Here is a 25,237-nt window from a genome sequence, read left to right as displayed (position 1 = left end):
CAAACATGAGTTGTTTTTGAAAACAGAGAAATCTCAGGACTTGCAGGCATGAAGAAAGTTTGTGCTGAACATGTGGTTTATTTTAAATATCTTGAAATCTGCACAGAAGTGTCTCTCACATGCCTACACTGGAGAAATTATCCATACTCCCTATTAAAACACAGAGCAGGACAGTCATAAAGGGAAACATTTCCTGCTACTTCACCATGTGTTCATAATAACAAAGCTGTAATTTAGCATAAAATAAAAGACCAGCTCCCTGTCATCAGTGTTGAAACACTAGTAGTACTAGTGGCAAAACGTGTGCTATTTTCTTGCTGTTGGTATAAAGCCCAATTTGTATTAAGGCAAAATCACTCTGTCAAACAAATTTGTCTACCGGGTATACAGTTCACATTTTCCTTCCACTCAAAATTACTGATGAACCCGTATTTAGCAAACATGGCAAATTTTGCTTTTCTTCTGTGAGAGAGGATCCTTCTCAACTCCCTAACACAAACAAAACTCATTTGGGATACACGTGTATTTTATTCTTCAGTATGTTATAGCCTCTATACTGGTGCTAGCAATCCATACTGAAAAATCACACGGTACCTGAGAAATCATGCAGCCTTAGTTTAAGGCGTCTGCCCACAAATACACAAAATGGAGGCACTCAGACACAGGATCATTTGCCTAATGTCATCCAGAAAACGTGTGCTGTGGAGTATGACTGCAATGTAAATCTCCCAAATCCCAGGCCACCACCTTACCCACTGGACTGAGATTACACTATTAGTAGCTCATTCAATAGTTCTGTGGCATCCACGTGTTTTAGACATCAGTCACATCCATCACTCACTGCAAAATCTTCATGTCAAAAAGCTAAGCGACACTGAGAAACCCAGTTTACGATTTCCTACCAGTATTTTCAATGACACTTTTAACGTCAATAAAGAAAATCTATTATTCCCAACATCCTTTATGCTCACACTTCAGATGGAGGAAGAAAGAACAGTTAAAACAATTAATTTCACTAAAGGATCTAGTTAATCTAAAAATACAACTGGCTTTAAAACTGTAGTAAACTTACAAAGATTCATGCCTAGGAACAATAACTGGGCAATTTTCAACAGACTAAGCCTGAAAGTCAGCTAGAGCTGTTGAAATGAAGTCCCCAGCTATCAATCTACCCCAAATACCTAAATATTAGGCAATTTCAAATACTGACCGATGTATTAAAAAATGTTCCACTGCTCTGTGGATTATGTTTTGTTTTTTAAAGAATGTATCTTCAGCCAAAAATTGAAGGGAACTCCACCTATGAACAGTGCTTTTCAAGACAGAAAGCACATTAGTGAATTAGAGAATCACCACAGTCTGACAATTCACGCCTAAAGGCAGACTCCATGATTAAACTTGTGAATGGTGTTAATGTTGTGGAAAAACTTTCTTCTAATACCGTAAAAGGAGAAAGTGCAATTTAGTGAACACAATTTATTCAGGGACTTCATCAAGGACCAAGAAAGAGAGGATTGCTGGGAAGTCACCTTCACCGAAATGCGGGTGTATCCACCTGTCAAGAAGATGAACACCCGACGTCCCTGGTGCTACCAGAGTGGAACCTCCTCCTCCTCTGGGATGTCCAGGATTGGGCTTCTCTGGCACAGCTAGAAGTTAGCTAGAAGTTGCCTTTCCCGCCCCCTCTCTAAAAAATCAGCTTTCAACTTCAGCAACAAAGTTACAGCTTTCCCACACAGAGATGGAGAAAAGACAAAACCAGTCAGTCGGATAGCCTGCTTCCGTTAAAACACATTAACACTCTGCATGAGAAGCACCTACTTAGGGATTTAATGATGTTTAATACATGCATATTAGTTTAATACTTTTAGTTGTTTCATACTAACTTCCTGAATGTTGCCCTGTAGCAAGCACTGAATATTTTCCCTCAAAAGAAGTCTGTATTGTCATCATCTAAGTCAGTGCTCAGTTCAGCCTTTCTAACCTTCTAGCACAGGCTTTCTTCCAATCGTAATTCTATTATTACTTTTAAATAACTTCCTCCCTCTTGCCTCCATCCATTTCTACATCACACTGTACAGCCTAACAAAACAGAAAATGCCGTGCCACAGCTCCCTGTGTCGGATGCCTAACTTGAAGCCATAAAAGTCTGATGGAAATCTCTGTAACTAGTAAAAGGCTGTATTTCTCAAAAATAAAATTGACCTTTCCCAGTTCACACACAAAGACCCTCCCCACCTCCAGCACAATAAGGATGACTTCTCAAGTCTGGCTCCTTTCCGAACATGCTCGGCGTCACTACGTGGCTTTTGTCAGAAGCTACTTCATCTGAATTGAAAGAAGTTAGCTGTTTTGAAGGGGCATGAATCTGGTTAGCCAAAACCCAAGAACCCTGTTCAATGCAATGGTCCAATGTTCAGAAGAGCTGTCTTTGGTCCTGTTCCCACACTGTTTAACAAAATTTCCTACATTGAAGATTGATTAAATGAGATTTGCACTTTTTCACAAGATCCGTGGTGTGAAATGATCATCAGAGCTCTGGCTACGGGCTTCAAACTCTGCTTAAAGCAAAATGATGACAAGCTTCACATTCAGGGCAGGGCATGAGTTTATCTTTGTTGACAATTTTTATATATTTAATCTATTATTTGGTATTAGATTTTTTACCTTTGTACTTTTAACAAAACAATTCTGCAAATAAGCTTTTGCCAATCTGAATGTATAAATCAAACCTCTGGGGTATAACACATTCCAGTAGACCTGAGTGCAAGGTGACTGGTGCTGTCCCATAACCGATTAACTCCAGCAAAACCAGTCCCGTGCCTCCTCTTACTCCTTCGCCTCCTGTGACACCTACAGTGGTGCTTGTGAAATCACATACTGAGTTGCTCTGTGGTGCTGAGCGGGTTGGGAAGTAACCAAGGATTGCTGTCAGGCTGCCTGGGCTCCTGGAAGCAGCAGCTGGCTGCAGACTGGCACTGATGCCAGCATCAACACAAGAACAGGAGCGGGAAGCTGCAGAGGGGAGTACGGCAGAAGTGGGGGGCTGCAGAAGCTCAACCTAAATTGGCTTAAAACATGCTGGAATTATACTCTGTGAATGCAGTTCTGGATCCACAGTGTCCTATTTATCAAAGTAGAGGCTGAGGATCCTCTCTCTGTCTCTTCACCATTCCACTCTGTCCATTCTGTACAGTGACCCAACATCATGAGCAGTAACTGTCCTGTACCGAGCATAAGACAGACTTGATTCAGGTGCTAAAACATTAGCCCAACAATGTACATTTCACTAGCTCTGTATGTACATTTGGAGAGTTTCAAAACAAAAGCAGCTGAGGACAGGAATCTGTTTTGTATAATGCAGAATTGGAGACAGCTGAAGCAACACTTGGTACAGAGTAGATATAAATGTAGCTTGTATTAAAAGCATTAAAAAACCCTGTGAATGCTAGCTTTAGTTCCAAAAGCATAGCAATTCAAAGGAATGGAGAAAGCATCATGCATACAAATACACAGAAATCAATGTCTGGTATGAGTTCATTTTACTCCACAAAAGTGTACTACACTAAAGAAAAATGTGAAAATAATAATCATTCCAGGGAAAAAAAAGTCAATAAACATCTAAGTGAAACAAGTCACACTCAGTAAAATCTGCTTATTGAAAAGTCAGCTCCAGCCCAACTATTGCTCCCTCTAACAATGTTAATTTAATGAGTAACTCTTCCAAAGGAACATTCTCTGTGGAGACAGCTGTAGCGTTTGGAGCACAAGTTGTTTGGGTTAGCCTTGGGAGCAGGGCTTTGTACCCCTCCTCTAAGACAGGCGCCACCGCTAAAGGATGAGCTAAGAAATTTGTGACCCACACAGAGCTTTGCTGTAGAGCTCGGACCACCGGTACCAGTGGACTAAGATACGCTGCAATTTCATTCCACCTTTTTACACATCTGTCTGTTCAGAACGATGATTAAAAAGAAATGTAATTTTCCCCCGCAGCCCAAATTCAAGGCAGCTGTTAGGAAAGGGGCAGTTTACTGCCTGCAGTAGGATACAGCAACTCGGACCTCAGGCAAAGCAAAAGCACATGGACAGCACCAACCTCCTCCTGGGCGCTAAACCCTTCTTTCCAATAGACCACGTTGCAGCACCAGTTGCCCTGCATTCAAGAATTAGATACCGCTACAACATGGACACAGAACGGCTGTAACCTCAAGAAGAAAACGCTCAGACTGAGTATGCTTTTTATTTGAGACTATAAGCATGATTTATCAGTGGAAAGAATACGCTTAATGACTACTGTTGCAAAATTCAGGTTATATACAAATGAAGTATAATCTCTTCCAACATGTCCTAATATTATATATTGATACATAACTCTACTTCCTTCATATTCTCAGTCAGATATAATTTAGTGAATGCCATTAACCACACATTTGCTTACATTTGCAATCTAGGAAAAATAATGTTCTTTCTGATAACTAATCTCAATAAAACTCTTTCTTTGCTACAAATGCCTAATTTTAAAGTACAGAACTGCTAGAAAAATTAACTTAAGACAGGCTGCTCATTGTACTTAACAGATTCAGGATAAACATTTTTACTAGTAGTTAGCCTGCTGGGATTGATTACTGATGTTTAGATGATTAAATATTTGTAACAAAAAAGAAAAAAAAAGTAGTGGTAAATATATCATTTTGATCTTAGACACCTGCAGTAAAAATGGTTAAGATCAATATTCTGTTTTACAGACAGAATAATAAAAGTGACTGTATAGTCACAGGGACAGAACGTGGTACAGAAGCAAAGTCTCCCAAGTCTCTGACAAGTAACCAAAGCACCAGGTCTCAGCGATTCCCATTCAATGCTTGAAGGTTCACACGCCTGAACTTCAGAAACCAGAGAAACACACCTTATCCTATAACCAGGGTGTGGATAGGTGCTCCCAGGAGACAACTCACAAAATGAATCCAAATGGAAAGTTTTCTTTCTTGTTTAAATATTCCTTAATGAAATTAAAAAAATAGTGCTGGAAAATAACAGCAGCAGTAGTAGTAAGTGGTGGTGCATTTCCCCGCTTCGCTGGGCCATGCAACATAGTAGTAATAGTAATAATAATAATAACAACAGTAATGATAATAATAATGAAAGGATCAAACTCTGTGGCCTGGCTCTGGGTCCCTTGAACCTGAGCGTGCTGCTGTACCTCCCCGGCGAAGGTTACTCACCAGGTACCCAGCTCTAACAGCAGTCCCAAGCACCACGGGCAATTTGGGCCAGGCAGAGGGAGGTAACTTCAGCCGGTCGCAGTCCAGCATTTCCCAGCGCTGCGCAGTCCCCGGGGAGCGCAGCAAGCTGGTGTGGGGTAGACTGGCAGATTGGCTCAGGCGGGGAAAGTCATAAACAGCTCTTTGATAGCTTGTTCCCCCTCCCCCACTGCACCAAGCAAATGCCAGCAGAGGAGACAATCCTGCAAAGGGAGAGATGCCGGGCATTTTTTTTGTATCCAAAGAGGTACCCGGAGACTCTTCAATAGCCCACTGATAATTTGTGAACACAAAGACCTAGCTGTTCAGGGTTACACTGCATCTCCCTCCTGCTCCCCCTCCAGTGCAAGCAGCAGCAGCTTTCACAGGGCAGGACTCCATAGGAGCTGGAAGCTAATTACCAGATGTCTTGTAAATCTTTCCAATCTGCACAACTTCATCCAGTTTGCAATGCTTAACATCAGCTCTTTTGGAACCTTTTCATCCTTATTTTTGTGTAACAAATTTTCAACAAGCCAGGAGTTCTTTGTTCTCTCCTAATAAAACAACCTAAAATGTTAACAGTTCAGCATGAAACTAATGAACTAAATGCACTTTTCTGGAGATCCGAGCAGAAGTACAGGCATTTCTAGATTTATGTGAAAATTTATTAATTCTGGAAAAAGTGCTTTGGGCTGTTTCTTTAAAATAACTTTAGAACTACAAAAATGAATACAAACAACAGTTGTAAATTATTTATGTGTTTTGCCAAACATATGGCCACTCAAATGCTGCGCTTATTGAGGACAATTTAAATGAAAATCTTAAAGGAGGCTGAAAAGAGAAGTGGACCAAGTCAGACGTTTGCTTGAATGCAACTGTTCTGTCCACAAAATTTTACTCCAAATAACTGCTATTGGCAATGCAGAGATATTCTGCAGAGCATTGAGTATTCACGTCTACAATTTACATGAATGGAAATGATTTTCAATTGCCTCCTCTTGGGGGATATAGTGGAAAAGATGAAGAGTGAAGAGTTAGTCGGTTGAGTATTTCTGCTCCTACAGTAATGCTGACACTGGATACTGTCAGTTCTCCCTAACCTATTTCGGTGGAATCCATACCAAGTAACCATATGGATTTAGTGTGAAGCAGGAATATAGACCCCCACTCACATGAATCCTCCAGCTGGCAGAGTTGGGAGGGGTTTGAACCACCACAGAAGGCGGCTGGTAACATCTCCGTAGGTGCACGTAATTGCCAAGCGAATGCCTGACCATGCTCTGACTGTGCTATGGAAGGAAAGATGACTCTGAACTACCTAGGAAACGTGTCCTACGCCTAGGGCCAAGAGGAATGGGTGACGTACAGCTTTTTGCTAGTTGTATAGCGGGAATGTCCTGTTTAACATCAAAATTGCTTTATTTAAACCTCTTTGGCCAAAAGAAACGAAGCAAGAACTTTCACCTCGAGCAAAACACCCAGGCTGCTGGATTCCACCTGCTCTGGAAAGACTCTGTCATGACTAAAACTGGAAGCAGTACCTTCGCTTTTATTCTGTATAAATTCTACCCTGTGGATGCTGCAGATTACGTGGTGTAAAAATAAATAACCTTTTTCAGCACTCAGTATTAGATGTATTTAGATGCATGCATTTTGGATAGTAAGCCTAAAATACACTGTACTTCTTGGTAGTTGAAGATCATCTGCTACAAGTAGCATCTTTCCCCCCTCCAAAATACTAACTTAAGTACCTAAAATATTGCTCTCAGAAGATTATTTTCACAAAAGCATTCAGGAAACATCAAGTTTATAGGAACTGCCACTATAGAAGGAAGCAGTTATGCCCCAAACCAAGTGACACTTAAATCACGATCTTCATTTGAGCTGTTGTTGCAAGCAAACACTAGCATTAACTACAAAACCTCTGTGGCTAAAAAGAAAAGTGGCAAACATAGAATTAGTGGCTATGTTCACATGTAGACAACCATCCACAGGGATTAAGGTTACATGAAGCTCCCATTTTGGCAGGCGCAGAATGACATGATCCCTCCATCACCGGTACAGCCACAGCTCCCAAGCAGCAAAACTCAGTGAGAGGGGACTGGACCCTTCTACCACGTTACATGCCTTGTGCCTTCAGAAGAAAGGAAGCAAGAGGCCTCATTCATTCAAAAGCATTCAGGACAACAGGATAGAGGAGTTGTCCCCATTTACTGCAGCTGCAGTACCTGAAAGACAGTGCTGCTCCTGAACTACATGACCGTGATGAACTTGGGGCCCACGTGGGTATGCCATACGGGAGCCAAAAGCGTAATGCTAAGTCAGAAAGAGCGTCTTTTTCCGATCAGACTAAAAGCAATAAACTGTTAAAATATACTCTAGGAAGGGAAGTACTGCAAAATCTGGTACTATTCTCCTGCTGAGAGTCGATGCTGAAGTGATGACGCCAGTAATTTCCATCTGACTTTTTCCATATGCTTTTCTTGCATTCAGTGGGAACAGTCACTCTTGTCAGCTCTAAGGAGCCCATCCTAAGTTTTTGTGTATTGAAGATAAAAAGATGATTTACACTGTTTTCCTCCAGGGCACTTGGCTCCCCATGCTATCCTGAGTGCCTTAAACACTTACGAATGCTTCTTTTCTTTAAATGTTAACAAATTTCAGTCATTATTACAGCAATTTTACGAGCGTGGCTTTGTGAAAAGATAAATTTCCTAACATGCTCTGAAACAGTCAATCTACAACACTTCCACGCGCCTCTCAAACACTTCAGAGCAGGCACCTCCCTTTAAAGATCTGCCCTGGAGAGACCTCCAGCACCCAGCATGACCTCATTAACCACTGACTCATCAGCACCATGGAAGAAGCAGCAGTCCACCTTTAATACAAGGCACTAAACCACTGAAGGTATAAAGACAGTGATTAGCAATATGAAGTGGAGCATATCATGATGATATATTCTTGACGATGCTTCTTAGCTTGCTTCTTTCCATTTTTAAAGCTTTATATGTACTCTGCAGATTGACATTTCTGTGCTTCTCGCGTCAACTAAATGGCTATGCCAAGCCTTCCTACAAACAAGAATTACATTAGTCACTTAAACATCAGCTGCCTACACAGACATAAACTAATCCACTCAGCTCAATTATATCGCAGTTGCAAATCCTGACCAGACCTGCAGTCTGATGGGGGGAGAACTTTGTGGAGCACAGAAAAGGGTGAACTCGCTGGGCTCTGGGGAGCGGGTGCCATTGGGACGCACCTCGGAAACCCAAGCATGCTCCCCATACAGCAGGTATGGAGCAGAGAGGAGCCACCTCTCAAATACCTGAGCCTTGAAAATCTCTAACGCTCTGAAGGTCAAGTTCCACCTCGAATCCATGTAAAAGCCAGGAGGCAATTTTTTTTGGCACTCCCAACAAAGTGCTGCCTAACAAACAGGCACAGGCTGGATTTTAGCTTCTGAACAGTCTCTAGGCACAGCTCCAAGCAGTGTGTCATGGAGACAAGGCACAAGGTGAAGCAGGTACAGATAAAGGCCGCATTCAAAACAACATGATACACTCAATATGCCAAGCACAAATAAACATAGCTGTTTATTTGGCATCAGAAAGCATCCAACAGAAAAATAAATCCCAACTTTCAAACACTAACTTCCCCCCACCTTTACCTACTTGCTGTTCGATTAATTTTGACAAGTTAGGTCCACAAAATTAATGTGCTACTTCTGCAGACTGTACGTTTCCAGCCTCCTCATAGTTCAAATTTTCAAGCTTTTCTACACCTTCCCACTCCATTCACATCCTTCTCAACCTCCCTTCAGAAATGCAAGGAAAGTATGTCTTCCACTAAAATCTCAGCCAGCAGAGACCAACCGTGGTTCTCCCAGAATGTGCCTACATTTGCTCTACCTCTCTCCCTCCATCTGGCTCAGCCGAACGCCTCCCATCCACTCGCAAAGAGATCTTCTTCCTCTTCCCTTGAATATGCCCCTAGTACTCCTTCAGACTGTTACTCTTCTTACAATGAAGACAATCTTCATCTCATGAAGACAAAATTCCTTTTCCTTGACAATCTAACAGACTCAAGGAAGAATTATTTACAAATGGCATAGTTAGCTGCTTCATATCTATTGAAAATATTCATCAGACACACAGCAATTCCTAAGTATCTTTCACCATCGCTGATTCCAACACAGATTGAATTAGTCACCTTAGACTCATATTCAAACTGGAAAAGTTTTGTTTATAAAACTTTTCTTCTGAGCATACCTGAGATAACCACATAACAACCAGAAACTACTGAAAACGAGAGTATTTTCTTCTTCCTGGGTTTCTAGTCAAATGAATGCAATTATCCTCTTTGTGCATGGCAAAATACTTCTTAATCGATTTATGCCTGTTGCATAATAATATAGAAATAATCTATCATGATTTTACTATAAACTAAGTCTAAAGAGGATGATACACTGCCTCTAGCTGGTTGCATGTTAATCTCAAACAACTATATTGATGCAAATCTGCTGTAGTTACCTGAAATACGTTGATCTGTTAACACTGCTTATATTTCTACTGTCAATGTTTAATTCTCCTTAAAAATCTTTCTTTTTAATCTAGAAATATTTCAACAGTGAAAAATAGAAATAGAAAAGGAAAATGACAAGGAAATATTGGAGGAGATTGATTAAATATTCATAAACTAGGAAATGCTAAATTTGAAGTTACACATGGCAACCTTAATTCTAAACTCTCCTACAAGTTCCTAAAGTTCCCTTTAACTACCTGACCATACACTCTATCTTAAACAATTTTTCACAACTTTAGAGACACCACCTTTTAGTAAGACAAATGTTTTGTTTCTATAACCTATCGAGCAAATTGTCTTTACCCAGCTTCCTGCCAGTCAAAAATACCAAAATACCAGAGAACACCTATGGCTTGTAGCTGAGCCAAGTTCACCACTAACATATGCCCTGAAACAACTACAAGGAAGACAGTTCCACTGCTAAAGTGAATTACATGCTATATGATTATTAACCTTGATATAAAAGAAAAAGTCTTGGAGAATAGCTGTTGTTTTTCTAGAAAAGACATCAAACTAATGCCCATGTTATAACATAAGAATGACGCAAATATACAAGAAAGAAAATATTACAGGATTTATTAAGTGTGTATGAAAACATAGGCAAAAAAAGCACCATCAATTTGAAAAACAAACAATAATTTAAAGGGACTGTACAGTATAGCACAGTTGTATGTACAGTTTTAGAGATACCACAAGAAGTCTCCTTAACATAAAAAATGCATACATATAAACACTCAGATTTGCAATTGTTTTAGACTTGGGCATTTGTAAAGTTATCCAAGCATCATCAGCAGCTGCATTCCTTCTGAGCTTAGTACTCTGAATCCTCATTTTTTTAAGAAAGCCGAAAAATGGTAAGGCATAAAAAACCCTCTGACTTCTTCACAATGAATTCTCAGCCAAACACTCTGAGAGTTTGCTTGCTTACTTGCTCTCAGTCCCCTGACCATTACATTTTATGTACTTGTCAAGCACAAGACTATTTCCCTGCCTCCTCCTTTCTTTCAGCTACATGACACTGCTGTTACTTTTCTGCAACTTGGAGCGAAATCAAGAGCTTGAGACAATACATGTCAATACTCAAATATCCAGAAAAAAGACATAGGATTGAATAATTTATTCTACAGACCCCCAAGAGCGAGAATGACTTTCATCTGTAAAGAAACCATCTCATCTTCCCTCTATCTCAATAAATAAAACTGTCCCTTCCCCCCCACCACCACCACCATTTGGAACACGTAAACAACAGAAACTTTCTCTGGATTTAGTTTTCTCAAACACTTTATTTTTACTTTAGCTAAGGACCCAGATTCAAAATATATCTGTATTACTGAAGAAGACAAAAAATGACCCCAGCAGCAGCACGTCTAACCCTAAACCAGCTCTCCCTGATGGACAAAGAAAGTTCCTCAGCCTGAGGCTAGATATCCCAGTCTCGCAGCACAGAAACACCCACAGAAGGCACATTGGCAAAAGCACCCAAAACCCAGTTAAAACCTGCAAAAACATTCTCAGGGATTTCTGCACACCTCCTGAATCATGACTGAATCCTTCAAGAACGATCAGGCTCCAGCAGTTGAAACAAGCAACTAGTAAGAAGCAAGAGCAGCAGAAAAACTCCACCAGTGTGTGGTGCACATATATAATACAGCTGAATACTAAAGTTGCTTTTCCCAAAACTCACCTCAGTGGCACCACACTGCTCTGCTCTGGGAATATACACCATGCCAGAGGCTGAGGGAGGCACAAGCTGGCCTTGTCTGTGGTGACTCCATGAATGAAGTCTGAAAACAAGCCAGCTCGCGTCCGAGTGCAGCATCAATCCATTTCCCCGCCTGGCATAAGACACGTAATGCTGAGGAGAAGCTAAAGCTATCTATATGGTGTTTATTGATTCAGCCCTCTACCAGCTGGACAGTGCGTGGGCTGTGTCCTACTCCGTAACTGAGAGGAGTTTTCAAATCAAACACCACCTCCAGACTTCAATGGATCCCATGGGTGTTGTAACAATAAAAACCCAACAACAAACCAGAAAGACCCTACCCCCGAAAACTAAACCCCCAGACTCTGTGTGGTTGGTTTTTTAAATCACATTTTCCTCAGAAACACCAAAAATAAACTCTGCCAAGGTAGGGAGTAACTGGTTTATTTGATGAAGTAAACCAGACTATGTCAGCAGACTCACCGCATCCCAAGGAACTGTAACCAAACAAAGGTGCTTGCATGGGATTTTGAAGAAAAACAAATCTGGCTGGAAACGGGTCGGTACTGTTCCCTCAGCCCTGAGGGCCTGCCCCTGTATGTCCTGCACCAAAAGGACAGACAGGGTGCCCTATGCTAGACCTGTTACTCGTCTTAGATGGAAATACCTGTTGGAGGAGAGGTTACGGATGTCTCTGTTCTGGCAGAAGTAGCGCACATACAACAACAAGCAATACCGAGTCTGAAATTTGAGTCCACGGCAACATTCAACTTCCCTTCTGCATGCTGATGCAACGTTAACTTTTGAAGCCTTATTATGATCATTGAAATTTCAATAAACTCACTCCACTGTTGAATAACAAACTGAAACATGTTATCAGGCAGGGATTTGTTCAGAGCCGCCAAGGATACACTTGGCACGTCCCACTCCTCTGTTCGTTTCAGTGGGGCTGTTCCAGAACAAACACACATTCAGAAAAATTTAAATAGTCTGGAGCAGCTGGATGCAATCTTGATTCTTACTTAGGAGAGCAGCGTTCAAAAGCATGTCCAAAAAATGAAAGAAAAGCCATCTGCTCAGGTCCAAACTCGGAGGGGGGATTCACATGACTGCTGAGGAGCTGTCAGCGGTGGGTCTGCGGGAACTGGTGGAGGGGAGCAGAGAGGAGAGGACCACTTTCCCGGTGGCTACAGAAAGTCAGACAGCAGCTCAGTTTTATTATCTGTAATATTTATTAAATATTACAAATGTCAGCAGCGAGGGTTCAACTAAAAGGAGCCTTAAAATGATAAATGAGATCCGCGTAATACACAGTATTACCTTGTGTTTCTAAAGAGATAGATATGTTGGCTGGAATAATTTTAGAAACATCCCATGCAGAACATATTACACGAGGATTTTCTATTCTCCCCTTTCCTGAAGATTTACCAGAGACCTCGACTGGCTCTCAGGGAACCAGGAGGGATCTAGTGGGAAGAGCTGCTTTCTCACAGCTAGTGTGGGAAGAGTTGGGTTTTTTGTCAGTCTGATGAGCAGGTTTGAGCTGTTAATGGCTTTTAGTTGCAAATCCAAGAAACCTGCAACAGGGCAGGAGAGAGGGAGGCAACGAAGACCAATGAAGACCTAAAACTCAGGACATGTTTCTATTCAAATGCTTTCTGGACAGATGGTCCCCCCAAATTTAATGGAGGAGGAAGAAAAGATTTCAGCAAAGCTATTTTAATCTGTAGCTTTTTGCAGGATATATACTGGTTAGTATATTTAGTTGGTATAGGGAATATTTTACCGGCATTAGCTATGCAGAGCATTATTAAAATGAGCAGTCCCTTTGACCGAACTCTGTTCTCAGTTAGTCTCGTCTGAGGCTTGACTAATGTCACTCAAGTTAATGGAGTTGCTTTATACCAACACAGTATTATATTTTAGATACTAAGAAATGCTAGTAAGAATTAGTTTACTTAATTCAAAACTCATAAAAAGACAGCAACTTGTGCTTTTACCTATAAGGATGTAGTAAAAGTATAAAGAATACTTTAATGTATAGCTAATGAATTAACATTAATAATTAAAATTTAACAATTAACAATAATTAACATTAATAATGTATAGCTAATTAATTAGTATAGCTAATGAATTAATAAACAGCGTAAAAAGAAGCAATAGAACTGAAAATGAAACAGACCTCCCGTGCTTTAGATAAAAATTGATTTATAATTCTTCAGATTTAATATTTGTTTTACAGAAAAATCTCTCTTTCAGAACCTCTACAATCTCTCCAAGAAAGATACAAAATATCTTAGAATAAGATACAATCTCTTAGCATAAGATATAAAATCTCTTCAGGTTAATTCACTGTTCTTTTCAGCAAAGGCAAACCCCACAATCTTATTATTTGGGTTTCTTGGTAAACAGATTAGATCCACAGATGCAGGTACTGTGTTACATATGCATGTGACAACCGCTGGCATATTGCTCTAGCAGTCCTCAAGCACACATTTCTCCACCAGTTAAACAATCTTTCCCGAAATAAACACATCTTTTCCATTATCACAAGCTATAAAGCAGTTCAAGAGCCCTGAAACGATCTTTTCATTAGTTTGAGATGCTTAAGCATCCCAGTACCGAAACATCCCATATAAGCCTTACAAGATGGGAAAAGTATAAATCCTGCTCTCCCATTCCCTTAATGAGAATGCCTAATAAAAATGTAAACTAATTCTCTTGGCTGCCACTATCCTGTCTACTGAATGAAATCTTCCTTTTCACCCTCATATATTTATATAACTTTAAAGCTACAAGATCAGTATGGCTGTTTGCGATTATTCATCCAATGCCACAAGCTGGCACTAGTTTCTTAACTTCCCACATTTTTTTTTTTTTTTTTTTGCCTTGTCTGAGACCGGACAGGATCACGTGCCCTGTTAGCAAATCCATCCTCTTCAAGGCAATACTGTAATAGCCTCACCGAAGTCCATCCTCCCTCAACAAAGCAATCACAAACCCCTTAGCTTGCAACATTTCCTTGTTGAAGCTATACTTTAGTAAATTTGAATTATCTATTTGATTATAAACATTTATGTGTTTTTAAACTCAAATTTTAAATGTGCTTAAACTGTGCTTTCCTTTCTCTCCCTGTAAAGGCCTCATTGTCCTCCTAATTCAAACAAACACAGACGGTGCTTCTCCCACAACATTTGTCACTATTATTAGCTGGGTGGACACTTCTGTCTCCTGTTCTACTTACACAGAGGTCCTTGCTCAGCCCTTTCCCTGCATCCCCGGGGTCTCTCCGCAGAAGTGAGAGTTTCAGGCAGGCAATAGTCTGGCTGTGCAGCAGCAAAAGGAAGAGAGTGGAGATTTCAGCTCATTTTCATGCCTGACCTGGAAGCCAGCCAAGAATGCCACCAGTACCTCTGGACAATTTGAAAATAATAAAAGAAAATATAGATGATTTGAAAATAAAGAAGAAAAAATAATCCTGAAGCCTCCAGCTAAAAGCCAGGGGTTATAACAGAGATCCCAGAAACCCTGGGGTCATGCAGAAAAGCAAGTTGTCTGGAGAATGGGTCAGGGAATGAGCTGAAGCATGGGCCATTCTCAAACACGGCAGCAATCGCAGCTAACCGCAGAGCAGAGCCATGCTGCCCGCACCAGCCTGCTTTTACCACTGCCCAGCCAAAAGCAGGATCGCAAGACGCGTTTCAAGGCTAAGAGGTAGCACGGTGGAAGCTGCCAGAAAGAATACGTAGAAGATGAGACCGTTGGAGAGGTGGGCTGCCTTTCATCAAACAAAGCTGGAAGTGAAAGCATGCTCATTTGGTCTGATCAGCCATCAAGCCTACTGCTAAGGAAGCGTTTCTTCAAGCTCGCTCCTGAAAGCACACATCTTGCCAGGGACCAAACCGGGAGAAGGCTGCAAACCGGGAGAAGGCTGCAAACCTGCTCTTCCCTTCTGCTGCTCTTGTGGCATGGTTAGCAGGTGAAAAGAAGCGCTTAGGCCCCAGCTAGCCCAAGGTATTCCCAGGGGACACAGCTGGACAAACTGGTCTTTTAGGTGTGCTTCTCCACACTCTTGCTGGGTGCCCTCCCTCCTACTGCCCCACGTTTGCCAAATCACAGGTTTGGAATGGACTGGCAGGCACCCAAGCTTGTTCCTGGCTCTCCCAGGTAAACGCTAACTGCCAAGGAGATGTACTTTCCCCGGAAACAGCAATCCTCCCCCTCCTTGTCTCTCATCCAACAGGGTGAGAGAGTGTCTCCCTGGCCAGAGAGCAGGCTTCCTGGCGGAGAAGGCACTTAGGAGCGGAGCACCCGTGGACATCAAAAGAAAGCAGGAACTGAACACCACTACTCCTTTGTTGGTTTGTACAACAGGAATTAGACCACTTAGGAGACAGCCTCCAGCTCATTTGTTTATTATAAGGTGCCTAATGCATAATTAGGCAGGGGGCCCTGCCCTTCAAAGTCCCTCTTCTTTCAGCCTGTGCTCTAACCTTTTGATGAAAAACAGACCGAAGAAAGGAACCGAATGTGTTTAGTACATGTAATATAAGCAGGTCTGGTGGCATGCTGATACTTCCCAGTCTCTAAGGAGAGGATAACAGCTGTCTTGCTGCTTCAACCTCCTGCTCCTGAGTTGATTCATGCAGTGTCTGAAAAAAAAAAAAGCTACGCCACTGTGCCGCCAAGCTGGGGGACAGGCAGAGGAGAGCCTCCCGTCCAAGCCTCGTTTTGCAGCCCTACACACAAAATGTCCCACACCAACCACTCTGTCCTCGCACGAATCATGACTGTTTCCTCCCAGCAAGCTCCAGTCGAACCTTCTGGTTTTTCTAACGCTTTGTTTTTATGCAAAAAAAAGCATTTTTCTTTTTCCTTCAGTATTGCCGTTTTCCTGGAGCACTAGAAGATACAAAGCAAGGGAAGAGCTTCTCCTGAGAAATGCTCCTTCCTGCCCCAGGCCGCTCCTGTTGTTTTCTCCACACAAGTGCAGGATGTGGAGGTGGTCTCTCTCAGGGTCACCGGCCATCTTGCCTCAGTTGCATTGGTCTCTGGTGTCAGAATACAGCTCCTCGCAGGACTCCGTGACGTTTCCGTACTGAGCAGGCAGCCTTCGAGATGAAGTTAGGCCAGGTGGTTTTCCCTCACAGTATCCACCCCCCAGGTGAAGCTCTGCCTTTCGGCAGTCGCTGCAGCGTGCGTTGTCAGGCCTGGCAGCTCATCTGCGCTTCACGCTCCTCGCCATCCTCCCAGCAGCACGGGAAGGGGAGCTCGCCGCCGCCTCAGCCCTGCTCTGCATTTCCTACTGCTGGCAGCCACGCACCCCAGTTCACACAGAGAGCAGCTCCCAGAGGAGACAGCAAATCGAGACAGACCCTCTGGCAGCGGCCCGCTGCCTGCAAGCCTGGCCTACACTTTTTAAACACGCACACGACTCCATGTAAGAGCTTGCTGACGCCACAGTGCCCCTCACCACAGCCCTGCCTGCACAAGAGCTGAGGCCTTTCTGAGCTCCCAGCTTCCAGCACTTAACGTGACTTTCTTCCATGTTCACAGAACAGACCCGACAAATGTCGTCCAAGCTGTTTTCCTCTGAAACAACAGAAGTGGGATGAAATCACCTGCAATCTCATAAAGGTGTGTTTCAGGCACTGAGGGCAAGCCAAAAATTTTTTTTTTCTTGCAACTGATTCAAAGCAAACAGAGAAATTCACATGCCTGGCACTGAGGTAAGACATCAGATCCGCTCTAGATGATCTCCTGCAATGCTGACATTACACTGGGCAGCTCAGCTCTGCGCAGAGGAAGACAGCTTCTGCAGTGATGGCAGCCACTTGTAACATGGATCCTCAAACCTGTTTCTCACAATAACCGAAAACTACATTTGCCTCCATTTGGCATTTTTCCCACCCTCCCGGAAACGCCACAGTGAAACAGTTTTTTTTCCAAAAAGTTGTGACTTAAAATAAACACACAAAGTTTCCTTTGAAAATGAGAACTTAATCCCAATGTCAGCGATCACGCAACTGCTAGAGGAATAGTGCTGCTCAGGACCCAGGCCAGGCGTCTCAGCCACAGATGGGCAGACAGACACACAGAGCACTGGCAGACACTGCCCATTCCTGCCTGGTGCCTGAAAGGGACCGATCTTCGGGGGTGAAGCCCCCTAAGGCTCATCTCCTCCCATCACCATGGATATGCAGACATCGCCTATCCAAACAGGAGCTGCCAAGGAAGGGAGTGAATGAGTAGGATCTGCAGCAGCAGTTGCCAGGGGTTATAAGCTGCTCTTGCAACAGAAGAGGACAGCTCAGAAAGACACTCTGACTCCAGATCTGACTTTTTATTCCAGCACCCACCCAGATTACAGTCCAAAGCCTTCGCAGGGTACTGCTCTCCCCCATTTGGGTCATTGCCCATTTATGTGCACTGCTAACAAATGCAACAGCTGCAAATCAGGCAGAGGAAAAAGGGTTTTGAGATCTATGACTGCTTCATCTGGCTTACACCTGCATTTCTGGCACATGCGCAAAGCGCATCCGGATCACACTTTCTTCATCGTAGATAGGGACCACAGAATTGCCCGCATTGTGTGGAAAATGTACTTAATCGTCTTCTACCAAGGACCGAGATCCTCTGTAAGACACTCTGAAAGGGGTAAGTCCTACGTCCCTATGGGGGGTAACAGCCTGAGCTCTATTTCCTAATTATGTCTGACCTGGAGGTCATAAAGATAAGCCATCCAGCCCTCTTTTTGACCCAAGCAGGAGAACCGTTAGCTATAGCGGGGAAACTCTTCAGAGCAAAAACTGTCCTTCTAAACGTGTTTGTGTTGGGATTAGCACAACAGGGTCCCCTGACAAGCATCCCAAGAAAAAAAAAAAACGGAGGTATTTGCAGTGTTGAGGAGGCCTGTACAAACAGACAGTGCTAACGAACAAGAGCCCATGTTACCTTTCAACCCTCTTACTTACTGGGTAGTGCTAGGGGTTGCCCACCCTTCTCCCACATGTGAGCCCAGAGACACTCTTGCACTGAGCATTACACCCTTCAGCACTTACTGATGACAAAAGAAGGTGCAGTTTACACTTACTTTTACAGCTCCATTAAAAGGTGACCTGCAAATAAAAAAAAAATCAAGCACATTTAGTATTATGTGCTGAACGCCCCCAAATAAACAGGATTAGATGAGCATTCAGCCCTCATGTAAAAATTAGGCGAAAAAGCTGGCACTGAATGTGTACTTTGATTTTACTTTCATGAAACAGAGTTCTTCCTAACAGCAATGTAGTAAGCAGTTCCTGACAACCACTGGCCTCACATTTCTGCCTCTCGCTGCCTGCAGACAGCATACTGGGATGGAGGTGCAGCAAAAATATTATTCCTTTGAATGGCATATTCCTGAAACTGCCACAAGAAAGCTGGGAAAGGCAAGGGGACAGCAGGCAGGTCCCACTTCCCCTCTCCTCACCCTGCTCGGGCACCAAAGGCCATGCTTTCCAAATGCACTGACCTGACACTGAGCTAAACCCCATGCGGAGCCATTGGTGGATCAGATATCTTTGAAGATGAGGCTCTGAGATATATTAAAAATATTAGCAGTGCATTGCGCAGCTGCAGGTGGAGCTTTCTCCTGTAAAATATTGAACACAATAGCTATTTCTGACTCGCGATTGCCACACTGCTTTCACCTCCTCCTTCTGCGTTTGGCCCCGTTTACCTGACTTCCCTCCTTCGGACCAAGCTCAGGAAAGCGTTTCTGCATGTGCTTGAAACCCACCAACTTCAACGGGAGGTAAGCACATGCTTCAGTACTTTACCGAATGGGGTGTTTAAATGAATGTAGACCTCTCCCACCAGTGCTCCTTTGTACCAAGTTTTGTACCTTTATTATCAATTACCCTGTATAAGTGATGAAAAATTAGCCCATAAGTGATTTGACTACTTCATAGCTACTCCCACTCATTCTGACTTAAAAACATAGGGACATGTAAAAGAAGATTAAGGGTTTTTCTGTCATGGTATTCTTATATCTCTCCCCTGGCACACAAGAGGAGGCTGTTAAGCATCGTGCTGCAGTTCTCAAACAACCTTGCTCTCCCCCTGATTCTTATTTGCCATCTCTCTAAAGTGAGGCTTCACAAAAAAACTACAGAAATACACTGCAGTGGTGTTCGGAAAGTTATTCAAATAAAGTCTAGCACCTGGTTTCAAATCTCTTAAGTAAACAGTAGCTTTGGTGACCTACTGTGATCCAAATACATTCTGGTACATGCTTACTGTTTGTTGGTTTCTTTAATTTGGCTTTTTAATTTCTCATTCTTTTGCGAAATCTGATACTGCTTTATAGGTGTCCAAGATGTTAATGTAAATCAGCAACATTATCCTACAACTAAAACTCTACTACAAAAACTTTAAAAATACTGTTTTGTAAATACAAGTGTTAGAGCAACCAGAGGTGTGCATGCTCTCTACGTCTAAATATAGAATTTCAGGCAAATTGATTGACATTAACAAGAACCATTGTTTAAACTAAGAAACCAAACAAGCGAGTTATACCAATTCCTGCCAACAACAATTCTTCATTTTTTAGTAGACTGTTAAAGACATCTGCAATGGGTTAAGAAAGAATTTAAAAATAACTATAATTTTAAGCAGGAGATCTTTTAAATTAAAAGCTCTAAAAGAAACAAGAAAAGGGAGTAGGTTTTGCCAAATTCGCGCTTGTATTTTAGAAGAGGCAGGTGATGGAGTTGAACAGAAAGCACTGGACAAAAGCTGCTTGGGTTGGTCATTTCTCCTTACCATCCTCCCTGAATAAACCCACCTATCTGACGTCTTTCTGCTTTCAGCTAAATATGCTGCTGACACGAAAGGCAGGTTTCCTTTTGCCTTGCCTGGGAAAAAACACGCCAGAGAACAGCGTTGCAGGCATGGTCATGCCCCGTGCGCAGGCACAGTGGTGTCATGCCAGTGCTACAGCCAGGAGCATGACTGACCACTAACAAGACAGAGGAAACCAGCCAGAAAAAAAATGCATGGTGTCTAAAACACAAAATAAACAAACAGAATAAAAACCCCAAACAACACTCTTGTTGATTTCACATTGCCGGTAACAACAGTGGACATCACACTTCAGAAAAATATCCCAGGAGCTTTCTACAAAGCAATACTGGCATGGCTTTTTATTGTGTGTGCCTGATCTAGCATGCTCCAAGCAGTCCTTCCACTAATATTTCAGCATACAATTAAAAGAAGGTAATTGTGTATGGAGAGAACCATGCATGAAACAGTGGCATGGGGGTTGGCTGAGCCTCAGTCCCTCAGCAAGTGACTTCAAGAAGTTTTCAGGCAAGTCAAGGAAGAGAGCAGAACCACAGTAGAAACTGCAGCAGACTGCTTGCCTAAGAGCTATACATGCAGAAGTAACACTTAAATGAGACGCCCTCTCTTGAACAATTACAAGCATGATTCAAAAGGAAAAAAACCCCGAAGACATACACACTGAAAGATTTAAATATTTTTTAATTACTGTATTGATTTACATTAATTTCAGCTATTTTCAACTAACACTCAACTGTTAGACTACTAGGCAACGCCATCTAGTGATGCTAGAAAAAAATCATGCTACATCCTTTATTAAAAAAGGTTCACTCTTGCAAAATCCTTGTTAGTGGAACTACAGTTTCAAGAGGTGCAACATTTTCAGTACCTATGAGCATTTTCAAACCTACAGCGTTAATTTAGCAAAAAGGTCTGAACCATTTTATTTACCCTGAAGTAATTTACAGGTCTGACAACACAGAAAGCGAGCTGGGTTAATCACATCAGAATTTAAACATGCACACCATTTAGTCTTGAAATGATACAGGGACATGTGCAAACCCCAATAAATTACCTTCCAGTTTTGGGAATAGCTACAGATAGTATTTGCGTGATAAAGTAATTTACCTAATTTTTGAAGACTTCTGTTGGTGTGTCTAAAATACCTGCTTGAAAAATTTTACCTCAGCCTTATAATCTCAAGGGAAAAGAAACCCTGTTCAGGTTTAAACTCTCTTCTTTAAGAGGTGGAACCACTCAGTCATCTGCTGGCGATAGCTGCTAGCTGTAATTAGCTTCTGGTGGAAATTGCCAGCAGACGCAACTAGGAGTTTAAATCAATTGGCTCTGCTTCCTCCTTACAAGAAAATTGGCGTTTCAGGGCTGCATTCCAGCATGATGGATCTAAGAAACCAAAGCCAATTTGACAAGAAAGGGAAGTGTCCCTTTTCATGGCCTGCTTTAACCCTGAACATGCTGCATGTTCCTCGAGGTTGTCTCATTTTTCATTTTTTTTGAATCCCCAAAGAAAGTAACTACAAATATACAACAAATATTCCTCTGAAAAAGCCAGTGTTCAGCCCCAATTATTTTCACTTCACAGCTGTGAAGATGGGAGAGGGAGGGACAAGATGCGAAAAGTCAGAAACTGAGAATAAAGGTAGCACATGTAACAGGACTTGCAAGAGGAAGCAGGAAGGTGCGTGGAAAGCCAAGCAAAACCCTCAAGCACCAGTACTGCAGCTGGTTCACACACCCCCCAAACACCATGGGCTCATGACAGTTCTGCATTTCAGCTGCGCCATATTGCACCTTTCAACAGTAGCACAGCAACTGCTGCACAGGTACCTGCTCTCACCCTGCTCTGCTGCACACCCTGCTTTCCCCCTGTTTTCTGCGTTTGATCAATACTTTATTATTTCAACATTCAGGGCTGCATCAGCCTGTAGCGGCGTATGGGCTGTGCATTCTTGTGACCTGTCCTGATCTTGTCCTCCTTCATATAAACTTTGTCAAGCAGATACTGAATGTTCAGCCGCGACGAGTAAGTGGTATCATTGCTTTGCCAGCACTGGGCTTTGCGTAAGTCTTGCTGGAATTTAACTTCCTTGTATCTAACTCCCAGGGCTACCTGAAGACCTCGAATGGTAAAGAAACACTTCCCCAAGGCCACCATTAATTTGCAATGAACATGTCTAACACTTAGGCAATCGTTTTCAACAAGATGGTATCTATAACTGGGTGTTGTAACTACTCTTCAGAAATAACAACTTCTTAGCAAATCATGTAAATATCTACATCAGGAGGCTGCCTGAAGTCTCCATGTCAACGACACACATGCACACCTGCCTTATCAAACCCGGCGGCACGTACACAGTAAGGACTTCTGTCAGGCTACCTTTCAGCACCCACTTTATCTGTATACTACAAAACTTAGTCGATGATGTCTTCAGACTCACCAGAAAGTAACACGATTTGAGATATATAAGAAACCCACATGCAAAATATACTAAATACACCACTTAAACGAAAGCTTAATGGAACAGGGAAGAGCTTAGTCAAGCAGAAACTCAAGCATGGCCTTTTTTCGACACTAGATAGACTGGTCACATTGTAAACTACTGGAATTACGTAGATCCTGCTACAACAAAGTATGCTAGCGAGTGTTTTGATGCATTTCCTGAAAAGACACGCAGTGACAGCACAGCAGAACTGCCACAACCACTCACACTCCAGCTGCCCCGTATGTGCACAACTCTCTCCTAAACATCTTTTAATACTCACTTAGTAATCCTACTTAAACAGGTCAGCTTCTGAAAAAGATGGGGGGGGCGGTATTTACCAGAACTTTTCTAGCAGATTAACCAGAAAAAACATGCATGCACACACTTGAGTATATTACTTACACACAATATTACACTTTAACAGCACTCTTAACAATTTTACTTCCTTTTAAAAATCCGATTTTAATATCAAACCTCTTCCAGCATGCTAGATGGCTTTAGCTAGACGGGATCTTTTCCCCTCCAATTAAGAAGAAAACATTCTGTAGATCTAATCCTGCCTACAGGCTATCTTCTTCCTTCCTTTTTAAAAAGCCAACGCTACTTAATTATAAATATGGTGTTTTGCACAAAAATGGGATCTTTCTTAAGCTCTCTTCTGCTCTGCGTTCCTCTGACCTAAAATTGCAAAACTGTTTCCCAAGACTTTTATCATGTCTTTCTTGCTAAACAGTTATTCTTCTTATTAAACAAGCAATAGAACAAATCCTGATTTCTTCTTTAAGCAGTGGAAAAGCAAAGTTTCTGCCAAAAAATCTACATAGCCAAGAATGTTAGCTAATGTACATCCACTGCTTTCAAGGCTAAAGCAGTTTGCACAAGATAGGAATCTCACCCAGGAGCTGAAACTCTCCGAGACATATACTCTTCAGAGAGAGAGCGAGCAAGAGATTGATAGCTATATAAAGAGGAGCAGGGAAAACTGGATTCATACTTAGTCCAAGGATTCCCCGCACACTTAAGCGCTGTTGAGCGCTTAGCCCTCTGGTATCCTGGTTTCACACCGCGTGGCTCCATCCTCCAGGCGGTGTGGGGCTGTAGGACACAAATCAGTAGTTCAGCTCTGCCATGCCACACAAGCCTTAAGTCTTTCCTGACGGAAAGCAGGCAGCCGCCAAACTGAACATGCTGCATACAGCACCTACATCATTCTCTGCCTCTCTAGGACACCATTCACACAAAATCCAACATCGTCTTCACCCGAAGTATCTGTCTGAGCAGAAATATGGCCTGTAGGCTTCGCTACTCCCGTTGAGATCTCAGCTCGGTTTCTGTATGCTTGCTCTTTTCTAAAGGGCAGAACAAAGAGAATAATTGGCTTTAAAAATGCCTTGGAAACTACAAACGAAAAATTACATGAAAAGTGTACAGTTTTAATTACATCTCTCAAGGGGACAAGATAGCATTTTTGCGTCCCCATCTTGTCTTCTCTCTGTGCTGGAAATTCAAGAGATGATCGGACGTACAAATGTTCGTATTTGTAGGGGAAAAAATGACCTACATTACACCCCCAGCAGATCATGTAAATAACAGGACGTAAAGTCTCACAGAATTAGTTTACATTTGAAACATTTTCAAAATATTGTTTTAGCTGGGTATAATAGACCACCATAAGATGTGACACACAGCAAACACAGGGCTGCAATTAAACAGCTGGCGAACAGCCAGGAAGAGATAAAGGCCCAGGCTGTCACTTGCTAGACAATATATATGGCTATTTTGGCAGCCAAACCCAAATGTGATAATTGAGCCATGACACATTAAAAAGGCACACAATTTCCAAGGAAGGAGTTCCTGAGCACTGAACAGGGAGCACCTATAGCGTGCTTACAGCAAACCAAGATTTAGGAGTAATAATGAGATCGGATTGATTACGATTCAGTGGTGCAAAGCCAACCTTGTTTAATGCTCTGCACCACTGTAAGCAGTTATATACAACCAGGCACAAAAATACATGTATGAAGCCCACAAAGGCTGTCAGTATTAGAAACAACGGGAATCTGAGGAGTGTGTGGCACTGTCTTGAACTGTTTCTCTACCTATTTTTTATATTAATACAGATTTTATACAGTGGTATTCTTATCTCCAGAAATTACAGTGCACTCAATTTGACTTCCAACACCGGGAAAAGCCCCAATCTATATAATTCAGTTTTAAAATAAAAATATATAGTAATACATGAAGAGTAAATAACTCTTCAGAATCATACTTTTGCTGTAAAGAAAAATGACTGTTTTGTTTAAGACATAAAGAACCTTAACACTGACAGCAATAGCTGTTTGGAAGACAAAGTCCAGGAGCTTTTCTAGTGTTTCACTGCA

At 42.2% G+C, this 25,237-nt stretch overlaps 1 protein-coding gene across 2 annotated transcripts in view; it reads right to left on the bottom strand.

Moving 5' to 3' along the window:
- Positions 1 to 25,237, bottom strand: part of UBE2E3 (ubiquitin-conjugating enzyme E2E 3) — a 58,285-nt gene that overhangs the window by 13,332 nt on the left and 19,716 nt on the right. The window contains exon 1 of one of the 2 annotated variants that reach the window (XM_009576441.1): positions 220 to 240. The exons of the other annotated variant lie outside the window; for it this stretch is intronic. Coding sequence (XP_009574736.1) covers positions 220 to 240 — 21 coding nt within the window. Of the gene's footprint in view, positions 1 to 219; positions 241 to 25,237 lie in introns of those variants that run through there. 2 annotated transcript variants of the gene reach the window in all.

This window comes from Fulmarus glacialis, unplaced genomic scaffold (assembly GCF_000690835.1).
Source record: "Fulmarus glacialis isolate BGI_N327 unplaced genomic scaffold, ASM69083v1 scaffold45464, whole genome shotgun sequence".
NCBI lineage: Eukaryota > Metazoa > Chordata > Aves > Procellariiformes > Procellariidae > Fulmarus > Fulmarus glacialis.
This window is presented reverse-complemented; position numbering and strand designations above follow the sequence as displayed.